Source organism: Sander lucioperca, chromosome 10, assembly GCF_008315115.2.
Source record: "Sander lucioperca isolate FBNREF2018 chromosome 10, SLUC_FBN_1.2, whole genome shotgun sequence".
NCBI classification, from domain to species: domain Eukaryota; kingdom Metazoa; phylum Chordata; class Actinopteri; order Perciformes; family Percidae; genus Sander; species Sander lucioperca.
Window position 1 is genome coordinate 3,569,457 of NC_050182.1, and position 12,752 is coordinate 3,582,208.

General features: G+C 43.1%; 1 protein-coding gene across 5 annotated transcripts in view; it reads right to left on the reverse strand.

The window, feature by feature from the left end:
• Positions 1-7,279, reverse strand: part of bcam (basal cell adhesion molecule (Lutheran blood group)) — a 51,600-nt gene extending 44,321 nt beyond the window's left edge. For 3 of the 5 annotated variants that reach the window (XM_031289092.2, XM_031289084.2, XM_031289077.2), the window contains exon 1: positions 7,008-7,278. In XM_031289092.2, the coding sequence (XP_031144952.1) occupies positions 7,008-7,071 (64 nt within the window). In that variant the 5' untranslated portion in view covers positions 7,072-7,278. Of the gene's footprint in view, positions 1-7,007 lie in introns of all 5 variants that reach the window. The other 2 variants (XM_031289067.2, XM_031289057.2) reach the window with 1 other exon arrangement.
• Positions 7,280-12,752: the final 5,473 nt, after the last annotated feature.

Genomic DNA, 12,752 nt, shown 5'->3' on the forward strand with positions numbered 1-12,752 from the left:
CAAAGGGAACTTTAGTGCTGTGGTCGTTTCAGAGGGGCTCAGGTAAGCGAATCCTCAATAAAACAAAGACGAGTTATGTCCTTAGGCGAGTAAGAAGCCCTGCAAACTGACACTGGATCTGTTTAGTGATGACACTCTGGCCTAGCTCACAGTAATGTGGGGAGCCCCCTTTTTCTCACACAAATAGACATGAAGTCATAGGGAACATCCAACACACAGAACACTGACATAAGATGACAAGTATAGGGTGCTGTAATACAAATACCTCCTCACACACAAACACGTTCCCCTCCTCCACCCACTGCTCCTCCTCTTCCTTCCCAGCATGGAGGATTAATGTTCCCACTCCTGTCTCCCAGGTCCCCCCGGCCCAGTTAAAGCAATAAGATCTCATTGTCAAACAGTGACCAGCATCACTGGAGAGGTTAACCACCGCTGCTTAACCATTAACTAGATTAAAGTCGGGGGGGGGGTGCAGGAATGTTCTCTGACAGATGGCAAGGGGAGATTGGACATGAAAAGTGGTTAAAAAGAGAGAAGAGTAATGGCAGTAGTTTTGACCTACCTTTGTGACAGTGGTTTGAGCAGATTTGCCGACATACACGTATATGTAAACACAGAACTTTCTGTAGCCTAGTGAACTTTAAGTCACCTTCTTCTGCTTATCATTATGCGTTACAGATAAGGGAGGAAAAGAATCCCTTGAGGCTCGACCGTCATATTTCTGAAACCACTCAAGACCCAGCAAGAATAACTGGGTCAGAGGTCAGTTCAAATATCTGTCTGCAGGCCTAAAATTGTGCCTCAGTCGCATGGGAATTGTTTCAAATCATGTACAGTCATTTTTTAAGAAGCATGTCGAATAAATACTCAAATAACAAAAGGACAAACTAGTTAAATTAGGCATGCATTCACAGCAAACATTCTCTCTCCTTTCCCCATAACAGGCCAAGGCAGTGGTGTGGAAAGACGAGGTGATAATGGAACCCGTGTGTGTGTGTGTGTGTGTGGGGGGGGTTGACGGGGCTTCTTTGGTGGAGTGCATTCAACAACTGCTGCTGAGGCAACTGTTGATGTCTGTAAAGCAACAGCTTGCAGGGCTCCCAGAGGACGCTCTGCCAGCCAAGAGTCAGATGGAAGGTTTAGGGTTGGAGGGGCGCAGGGGTTAGGATTTCTTCTCTGCTGCCAGGAAAATGATCTCCTTGGCCACAGATCCATGCTTTTCCATAACATTCCCCATTCCTAATTGGTATCCCTCAATCCTGACATACCCCTCCTGTCTGATCCTCACTGCTGCTATCTCGGCCTGTATAGCTTTTGTTCGTTTTATCCCCTTCTTTGCACGCTACGTGATTGATCAAAACAGCTGGACACAAGATGAGTAGACACAAAACATGTAGGCCATCGTATTTCATTCCTGTTTTACGATTTGTACAGCGCGTGGCTAAAAAAGCCCAAGCCAATCCTGCTACTTTGTGTATTCCTACAACAAAAACATATAGAAATAGAGGCTCTCATCCGCATCTTGCTACAGCACTCTCCTGCTAAATGGATTGGCAGCACTTAACCTCGTCTGCAGAAAGAGCTTTGTGAATTTTCAATTTTGCTCCATCCCTGAATTGCCTCTCCCCCACTACCCCCCCACCACCACATACACAGACATAGAGACAAGGACACGCATACAGAGGCATGTAGCCTCTTTTCAAGGCTGCATTTGAAATTACCCATCACCATCCTGCCTCGAGACAAGAACAATACTGCACGGTGGTTTGCGCAACAGTCAGCTGTAATCATCTCTCATCCCAACCCTCTCTCTGCTTCCTTCCTTCACTTCCTACAACTCCCACTACTGACAAGACAGCATCCTCAACGCAACAGATGAAACCCAAACAACTTCTAGCCAGCTTCTTTTCCACTGTTCTCTTGTTAATATTCATGACAATGTGTGTATTATTCACAACAGCTTTTCAAACACAGACAGAGACAGACCATACAGGAATGTGTTCTCTGGAAAGTGAGAAACAGTGAACATGCCAAGTGGAGGAGGATGGCCATTCGTATTTTAAAATCATCAATAGTTGCCATAAATCTGCTGAAGAACGTCTCTAAGAATGGGCGTAAAAGCAAACAGAGCCCTCTCCCACTAAAACAGAGCAGGCAATCTTCCTGATGCTATGCAGGGTTATTAGCTGTGAACCACACACAAAAGCACAGTGGTCTACACAGTCAAAGACAACATGGTAAATCACAGCAAGCAAACACAAGTGGAAATGACAAAAACTTCAAGTGTCATTGTAAAAGGACAAAAAAGAGACAAGGTGGTGTAAAAGAGAGACAACCCAAGACAAAGCAACAGGCAGACAAACATAAGAAGAGATGGGAACATAGACAAAGCTAATCTGGAGAAATACATCTTTTGTTTATGTACGAGTTTCTGTGGAAGTGTGTGTAATCACAGCTTTGGCTGCAGCTCTTTTGATGCTTTCATGGGTATACGAGGATGAAAAAGCGAAGGGGATCAACTTTTCCATCTCCGCTGTGAACCACATCATTCTTGCTAACTGACTTCCAACGAGGATTAACCACGTGCATGCAACCTACCATCTGCTAATGCCCAGTTGCCTGTCGGTGCTGATTGCCAGTTCACCAGCCAACATCAGTGTGCTATTAAACTGCTGTAATTGACTTTAATGTGTCATTCACTGCAAATAATAAACACTAGTGTGAAAAACTGGCTGAGCTCAAATCCCCTTTTTAGAGCTCAGTGATTCCTAAATGGACTTTCTAACACAAGCCAACCACAACATGCCCTTTATTTTAACTGACTAATGTTTAACTGGTGTCCTCTGGTTGTTTGGCTGAGTGAAACCCAGTCAAACCACAAGAATGCAACCTGGCTGTAAACAGACTCCAGCTTTGCACCTATAACACGACCTCCTGATGGTGAGATAGATGCCGCATTGTGGCCACTTGTTTGTACGTGGATTACTGCCGGCGACTTGTGGTGAGAGGGGGTTTAAAAGCCAGAAAGGAAGCCCTTGTGCATAGAATTTTGAAGTGATGACAAACAAACACACACATTACAGAGCGAGCTCCAACGTGTCCAGAGGTATGCGACTCATTCCGTCTCAGTGCTCTACTCCGTCTCTGTCACAAACATTTTCACAAACACACAGAGGGGAATGAATGGCCTCAATAATTACAGCCTAGAGCTGGGCGATATGGAGAAAATCAAATATCCTGATATTTTTGACCAAATACCTCGATATCGATATTGTGGCGATATTGTGGGGTTGACAATTGGTGCTTTCACAAAATATGCACACAATGAGATTTTTGATAAATAATCATCAGTTATGTTGATATAATAACTATGTGGGTAAAGGCAAATAATAGAACAGCTAGAACAGTCTGGTGTGTTTGGAAAATGACATCACTCTACTGTAATGCAGCCTTTAAAACCAAGAAAAGACAACACTTGTGTCATATCAGGATATTACGATATATATATATCTAGCCTCATATATTGATATTACAATACAAACATATTACAGCCCCACCATTCCAAGGCCAGCTTCCCCAAAACGCCAAAATGAAAAGGGGGCCAACATGGACTTGCTCTCCAAAAGCAGCCACTATCAATCTATCACTCACTATGAGCTAAGGTTTCCAGTGTTGCGTAACACCAGAATGCTGCAGGGGCTCTACGTGTATGTGCTTCTATTTACATGTTATATGTGCATGTTAACTTGTGGTTGTGAGTGTAGCCTACCTGTGCCTACCTGTTAGTATTTTTCCATTCACATATTCAAGAATGTACACGTGTTTGCTTGCAAAAGACTAAAACCAAGTGCCCCAGGACGGCAGTAAAAGAGATCCCCTGGCTTTTATCTCCTCGTGGCTAAACGGCTCCTTTTTTGGCCTAATACCATAATAATTACACGCGTCTCCAGGGGTGCACTTTTGATGCTGTGCTGGCAGGGGGGACAGAAATTAAAAGTGAGGAAATGACTGTGGGACTTAAGGCGGCGATAGACAAAGAGGCTGACGCTGCGTGTTAGACTTTAACACCTTGAACTCAGCTGATGCTTGTCACTACGATTCTTTCCACCGGTTCCTGACCACTTTGGAGTCTCTACAGTTTAGCTCAAACTCATCTGACATTTGACTCTCCTTTTGTCTCTTTACCTTAATGTCACTTTGTTCTTTTTACACTCCAAAACGTGCAAAATTTAGTTTAAGGGGAAAACAAAGGCAGAGTAAATGTGAGGTTATTGCTTCTATGACATACTCCCCAAAAAACACTGGTTGTATTTGACTTACCTTATGTAACTTTGTATTTTGTAACCCACCAACAAGTGTACAAGTGTACAGTGTCAGAATGTATTTCCATCAACATATGCTTAGAAATAGTGGTTCTAACTTGGAGAGAGTGCTGTCACAAACTTTAGACACCTAAAATGAAGTTATACTTTAGCATGTTTCCACTGTTGATGCCTTTGCTGTGACGGAAAAGGCAATGGCATCTCAGGAGCGCAGAAGAGGAGCCATTTACCAACATGTCTGGGTGAGCGGGTCAAAGGGTCAGAGGCGGTCCTGGGCATGCTGAGCACCTTGGGGCACCCCGGGCTGTCATGCAGCACATATCCATGTGTCGCAAATACATAAATACAGGCATACAGGCATACATGCTTAGAAATATGTCGTCACACTTACAGGAGACAACACACACCTTGGGTGTTGCGTGTTCTGTGGTTCTATTTAGTGCACTTCTATGCTCAGAACTGACATAGTTGGAAGTTGCCAGTGTGCGACCAGTAATTGTGAGAATGTGGGTCTGTGTGACAGAATCCCAGTGAGACCCAACAAGAGCTGCTATTATTAGACAAAACTATGCTCGAGAGAGAGAGAGAGGAGAGAGAGAGAGATACTCTCTCTTAGAATAAATCAACATTTATAGCACAAAAGTGAAATAATGACTTTCCTTCCCTCAGACTACAGAGCAACATTGAGGGGACCTTAGTACCTAGACCTGAGCCTTTAAATTAATGCACCACAGCTGTACAGAGGGATTTGTGAGCTACACTGCATCCATCAATTACAGGGCACTTTTTAGATGGCACCTGTTAAAACGCTCCATGAAGGACAGACAGCAAAGCACAACAACCGTCTCTGAGGCCAGAGAGGAGGCAGTCGTAAAAGGAGATCTGGGGAGTGAAGTGGTGTAAAGAGCAGAGATGGACGCTGATATATAGAATACTATGTTTGAATAAAATGAAAATAAATTGCTATGCATTGAAGTGAAATGATGACAAATATACAAACATGCAGTGAGTACAGGGAGAGATTTCCCCCGCTAGAAACACAGAGAGGGGAGCCCCGCCCCAGCACTTCAGCCCCACCCTTTAGCTCATCCTGCTTCAAACCACCAGGCAAGGAATAAGAAATAACTTTTACAAAATGCCCATTAATCAATATAGCAAATTTGATCTTGACACACACACACACACAGTCTCATTGGACCCGCTGAAGGGTGTAACATAGCCTTTCTATTTCCAAGTCAAACACGTGGAAAACACAAATATAAACATCAAACAAGCAAGCTGTTTTACATTTTAGACATTAGGGCATTAAAAAAGTTTATATCACGGTGACACTAAAAGCTGTTTTAAAACACCCTAAAGTACAGTCAGGGGTGTCGGACTGGGAGTGGAAATGGAACTGCGTACCCAGGGCCTTCATGTGAGGAGGGCCCAAAAAGATGCTAGGATAGCTGTGGATGCTACGCCCCTGAGTATAGAACCATAATCTCACTAGCAGCGCTGTAAATCCTTATGGGGCAGCAAGACGGAGAGCAAGGGAGATAAATCTTCATGGCTTATGTAAAACCTGGTCAATAATAAAACTTGTAGAGCACCACAGCAACTCCTTAAATGGACCAAAACTTGGTTTTGGTCAGTAATCAAAAACTTTTGTTTGATTTAGATCATATAATGCCGAAGTCAAGTTGAATTTAAATTGGCTTAGTGTCTCTGGCAGGCTGCACCCAGGGGTGCTGAGGGTGAGGCGCGTTGCCAGCAAAGGAAACGCAAATCCCGTAGATCAGACATCAAAGCGCTGGAAACTGCACCCAGCAGCCAGACAGCAGCATGGATGAGACGGGCAAAAATGCTCTTCAAAATAAAAGCTTAACATCTCTCACACTGTTTTGTCCAAAACATTTTGGAAGGTTTTTTTTTGTTTTTTTTTCTTGTAGATATAGGAATATCAGTAAATGTATACGCCTACACTTCATCTACACATGACCATTGTGATTTTTCAATCTGTGTTTTATTTTGACATGTTGTGGCTGCATTGTAGAGGTAGGCTGATATTGGATTGGCAACGGGGTCCAGAGGAAATAACGGTGTGCCGCAGTCCTGTGCGCTAACAAGTGCACTCAAGTGTGGAGCTGAGACTTAGCGCACAACTACAATGAGTCACGAATAACCCTTAAAACATCCCATCAGTGTATAACCCGTACGTCGGGGCTGCGCAACCAGACTGCTACTACAGAGTGTGTGTGTGTGTGTGTGTTTTTTTTTTTAACCAGTTTACCAGGGCTAGGCTACTGTTAAAACAAACGGACTTGTTCGATACATGTCGATTTCGGGATAAATCCGGTTCTCCACCTGCTATCGGCGTGTTATGGCTACTATGCGCAGCCGGTAGCCTAACAGGTTGATGAACATCAGCCGACAATAAAGAGCAAACATGAAGTAGGCTACAAAGTGTTTAAGTAGAACAACTTAATAAGCCGCGTCTGACCGCGGCATGTAGCTACAGACAGGTTTGTCGTGACCTGTAAGCAGCGGACCTCCTAACTCGGAAGATCTCGAACGAGTAAAGTATAAATATGCAGCCTAAAGCTATGAAAAACTAACCAGCGCCGTGTCTAACGCATTATAAAGTTACTTAGACAGGGTATGTAATTTAAAAAAGTAGCGGAAAGTGTCAAAGAGACTTACCTTGAAATGCCCAGAGCAGCAAGGTGCACGAGAGCGACGCGCGTCCAAATGTTATGCCGTCCATGGCCGCTTTTCTAACTTTTTCAAGGAAAAGTATTCACTTTGTTTTTGGTTGTAGAGTGTGGAAATCTGGCAGCAGCGAGTCTTCTTTCTTCTTTCAATGCTCCAAAGCTTTCTGGACTTCTCGCCCTCTCTCTCTCTCTCTCTCTCTCTCTCTCTCTCTCTCTCTCTCTCTCTCTGCTAAAGGAGTGTCTCTCTCCGTCACTCACACACAGAGAAATCTGATGCTGATGGCAGTCTTCTTGGTTGATATATTTGCACAAAAGGTGACCCACACCCCTCCCAATACAACCCGCTCCTCCCTCTCTCTCTCTCTCTCTCTCTCTCTCTCTCTCTCTCTCTCCCCACCTCACTTGTAGTGAAAAGACCTGCTTGACTAATCGCGTAGGTCCACTTGGGGCCCGCAGGATTTCTTTAAAGCAAGTGATTTTATCACGAGGCTCCCTCATTGAAACACCAAAAACGTACCCGTCATACAAAATAACTAAAGTTTTATCAGGATGATTAAACAAAATGACTGAAGAACTGTAGAATACATGTATACGCTCATATTACATTTAATATAGTAGTCTAGCTATATGTTTGTCCCTATTAGCCTAACACTTATTTTGGGGTTAGTTATCAACATGGCACACTTGACCGCTTTTACATTTATTTTATTGCTTGTAAATTATGGAGGTAATGGCACAGCATTAAAAAACAACTACCCGTATTAACCCTAATAAAATAGGCTGAAGAACAATGAACTGTTGATTAAGTGTGGAAATTGCAAAAGGCATAATTTTGCAATTGTAGACAAGGGAAATTATTTTCATCCACTATAGCTAAAGGCAAGAGAATGAATCTGGCAGGTTACTGATCATCATTCAGAGGTTTTGGATCGCACTAAAAAATAACTGGTTCAAAAAAACAAAATGTCCTGCCCTGGTTAGATCTTTAGCATTGTATTTGTCTCATGTTCAAAATGACTGGAGGCCATTTCTTGGGAGTAGGCTAAACTGTCTCGCGTTGACAGACATACCATTCATTCCTAGACATGTAATCCCTTCACAATCAGTTTGGGTATTTACAGGGTATGGTAGTGGGTATTTCGTATTTATAGTTCAGATATACAATTATCATGAGGGGCTAAGTGGCTTATTCACAATGCTGTAATACCAGTCTGACTGCTTGGAGTGGCTTTTGTGTGATCTATGAAGTTGAATTAGGCCAAATCTCATAAACTAGCAGTTAAAAAGCATAAATAGATGTCAATCCCCTATAAGATGGCTTAATGGAACCACTGCCCATCTAAGTGCACAATACAAACTTCTATCTTCTTGTAGTTTCTTTCTTTTGGAGACTGGCAGACTGTGGACCAGCACTCAACAATCGGCACACCCTGCAGGTAATAATAGTCGCTTGCAGAGCAGTTGCATTCAAAGACACACATTCCAAACATAGTTGGTCCAAAACAGCTGGTTAATATTTTCTCAGGCCGTACGAGGAGGAGAGGCGATACTTGCTGCACTGCACCATACACACAGAACACTGATAGTTGAGCTGCCTGAAATATACACACACTCACAGTTGTTCCACACATGAAGTAGACATTGGTAGGAGTTTGCATAGGCTACTGAGAGTTTGAGGGGGCAGAGGCAGCTAGTTTAGCCTCATGTCATTTCTTTCTCTGAATCTCTCCTTCTCTCTGTCTATTCCTGGCGATGACAGCGGGAGAAAAAAAAAACCTTCCCACTGGCTATCTCACATCAATAGAGCCACTCATCCCTGATATCGACCCAGTCATAATCATCTCTCCATGCTGTGGAGACATAAGATCCACTAACAAGTCTTCTGTCCTGTGGTGAAGAATTTAGCGCTGCGTAACCCTCACACTGCCTTACATCAGACCTGTATCATGCCGCATAGCTGTAGCTAATGCTGATGTAGCCGAGCGCAGGGCATTCTTACGTAAGGTCTTAGTCATACAGTACAGTAGCAGTGGCTGTGATTTACTGTATTGGCTCATTACCTAATGGAGCTGCAGGGGAGGAGAGAAGAATGAGGATGGAAGAGGACAAAGAAGAACACAGAAAATGATAATAAAAATAATAGGAAAGGAGAACTGAAGGGAATATATGAAGAAATTGAAAGGAAAGGGATTAATATAGTAGGGGAAGAGAGCCAGGATGGGGTGACAACTAAAGAGGAAGAAAGAATGAAGATGCTTGGAGACATTTCAATTCAATTCAATTTTATTTATAGTATCAAATCATAACAAGAGTTATCTCGAGACACTTTACAGATAGAGTAGGTCTAGACCAAACTCTGTAGTTTACGAAGCCCCAACTATTACAGTGGTTGCCTCAAGAGCAAGCATTAGCAGTAGCTATTGCGACAGTGGCAAGGAAAAACTCCCTTTTTTGTTAGGAAGAAACCTCGGACAGACCCAGACTCTTGGTAGGCGGTGTCTGACGGCACCAGTTGGGGGAGTGGTGAATGGTGGCAATAATAGTCATAATAAAGATAGTGAAACAGTGATCACAATGGTAGTCGTAGTAGTTCATGTCATAGTAGGGTACAGCAGGGCGTTATTGACATAAACTCTAAAATATTTGCTGAAGTCAGTCTTGGAGACCAATGACTGCTTATTGTCTTAGAGTTCAGATTGTTTACAACAGGTAGAGCACAGGTGAGCTTGAACATCATGAGGAGGTAGCCCTGTACCCGATTTGTAAAAGTGGTGTCAGACACGAGTAGTTTATAAATGACAGGCTTGTCATCCTTCTTCAGACAGACTGGGTCTTAACATGATCCTCTGAGTGCAGAGTACTGTTCAAATGCTATTATTTCAGAATCATGTGCCCCGTGCTTGGCATCAGGATTATATGTCTTCAATTCTATGCTCACTTTGTGTAAACATAGTAATCATACCGCTATTATACTAGGCATATTATGCACCTAGTATGTTAGTATATAGACACCAACAAGCCATGCTTTCTTAATAAACAGGCCCATGAAGGAATGAAGGCTTTATTTTGAACATGTAAAAATTGCTTAATTTCTAGTCTTTATAAGAACCAGACTATAGCCGTTTGCCTTTAAATATTGCCCATAATAGTTGATGAAAGAGTTCACTCATCCATCAACCCATTTATGCAGCTCATTGGGGTCCAATTTGCAACTGGAGCAGATTAAGCAAGGTAGCCCACATCTCTGTAGCCCAAGCAAATGCCAGAGAAGCAATGCTAATCACCAAATAGGACACTCTCCACTCCTCAGCTGGAGATTGTTTTCTTCTTTTAACAACAGAATTTGTGCTAAGACACAACCTTGGCAGATCTCCGTGACCATTGAGAGTGCCCTTGACTATTTGGACACAACTCTTACTCTGGTTATATCAGGACCACATGGCTCATATCAACGGTCCTGTTGCCTGACTCTCCATGTTCCCACAATTCTCCACCACAAGAAACCCAGGGGGACACTCATTCCTTCTCCAAGTCTACAAAACACATGTAGAATGGATGGTTGAACTGCTATGAACCCTCAAAGCTGGTCCACTCTTCCATAACCAGGGTGGACATTGTTCCTCTTCAATCTGAAGTTTGACAATCAGCTGGATGCCCCTAACCAGATTCCTGGTATAAGCTTTCCTGGGGAAGTTGAGCAGTGAGATACTATTAATACCCGCTTTCACAGCCCTCATAGCCAGCAAGTGTCAACTAGGACAACTGAGCCTGATATATACTTCATAGAAGCAAAGAAAAGCATACAAATCCTTTTAGCCAGGTATCATCGTAGTGTAGCGTGTTTGCATGCTAACATTCACTAATTAGCTAGAGACAAAATACAGCTAAGGCTGGTGGGAATGTCAATTTTGCAGGCATTTGGACAATACATTATTTCACCTGATTATGGTGGAAGTAAAAAAAAAACGCCGCTGGCTAAACTATTTAAAAATGGCGGGTTTGTTCAGGACACCCCCGTCTGTCGCTAGCAATGATGACGCAGTGATTAGTGACGATTCTCTCCGACCAATCAGTAGTCTGCAGGTTTTCACGTCACCTTTTGGCATTGCCTCAGCTCGCTTGGAACCTCGACGGAGGTGATACTAAAAAAAGTCCCTGGCAGGTACCAGGGACTTTTTTTTCATAATGGAAAACCAAAAAAGGTGAATAGAGTCGAGGTGAGTCGAGCAGGTACCATGCAATGGGAAAACGCCATAAGACATGTAAACAGACTTTGATGTGTTAAATCATGGCGTGCCCTTTAAGGGATACAATTCATCCCCAGGGGGACATAACAGTCTGTGCCAAATTTCATGGCAATCCATGTCTCAACAGCTATTATATAGCCCGACCAAGGACGAGAGGTGAACTGACTAACATGCTAAAAGATAGACATTATCTTTCATTGCATCTCAAACAACTCCATGATTGCTAAAATCATATAAAGGTCATAACATGCAAACAAAACGTGCTAGCATCAAATATGCTAGCACTGACAGTCAGCTTTTTTTGGACTTGAAAAATAAAATTATGCAGTTGTGTGACTCGTTGAAAGTCCTTTTAGGCGAACAGTCACACCTTATAAAAAATAAATCAGACAGCCCACTTTATAGTCCCTTGTTTTATGTGACTTACCACCCCCACCCCATGTCAAAATGTAGGCTACCTGGCAGGGAGAATATTTGACACGTCAGCCTAAAGCAAGGGGATAAAGAGAAACAGAGACATGGAGGCACTACAAAGGGAACAGAGATGTATAATGAAAGAATAATGAAGAGAACAGATTAGAAGTGGAGGAGGGGAGAACTTTAATTCCAAAGTCAGGGGATGGGTAACACATAGCCTCGGGGAATAACAGCAAAGTATAGGCAGGGAGAAAAAAGAGTGGGTGAGATAGAAAGTGAAGGTAGCTTTAAGCTTGTATGAAGTCTCACATGAAGAATGAAGGAAATATGTGCCGAAACATCCTTCACATCCCCAGATGATGCTTTGATCTAACCCTTTGTTTGACTCTTTTAGTCTCTCTTTCTCTATGTGCCCTCCATCTCTGTCCACTCTAATCTCTCCATATATCTTTATTTCCCCCACCTTCCCTCTCCACTCCAGGCTCTCATTCGCTCTCCTTCTCTTTCTTGGCCTCTTTCCTCTTGGCTAGGCTACAGACGATCACACAGCTGTTTTCCAGACAATGATACAGAGCGGAGCGTGAGTCACAGTGCAGGATTTGTGCAGTGATGTAGCTATTCTCTGTGAAGTCAACACTACTGTGTGTTATGCGGATAGCTTACATTTGCTGTCAATATTGGCTCAGATGATCAATAGTCACTTAAATGAACTAGTTATGATGATTCATCCTAACATCACTATCTATGTTCTATCCCATTGGTTTTGCCTGCCCTAGATGTAACAGATTGGATCACTCACTGGGCACAGTTGTTGGTACAAAGCGTTGTGCTCTCCAGGCAGTGTGCATTTGCTGTGTTGGTTATAACATGATCAAATGAGCTGCTGCTCTTTGTTTATGCCCCCTGAAAAGTTTCACTGGGACCATATATTTTAATGTGTGCTTGTGTCTATCACAGTGGATTTTGCCTGACTGGGTGCCAGGCACAATACCACCCACTCTCACAGTAACTCTGTAAGAGAGGGAAATCTGTCATGGTCACTATAGACAGGGCCAAGCTACAGGAAATGG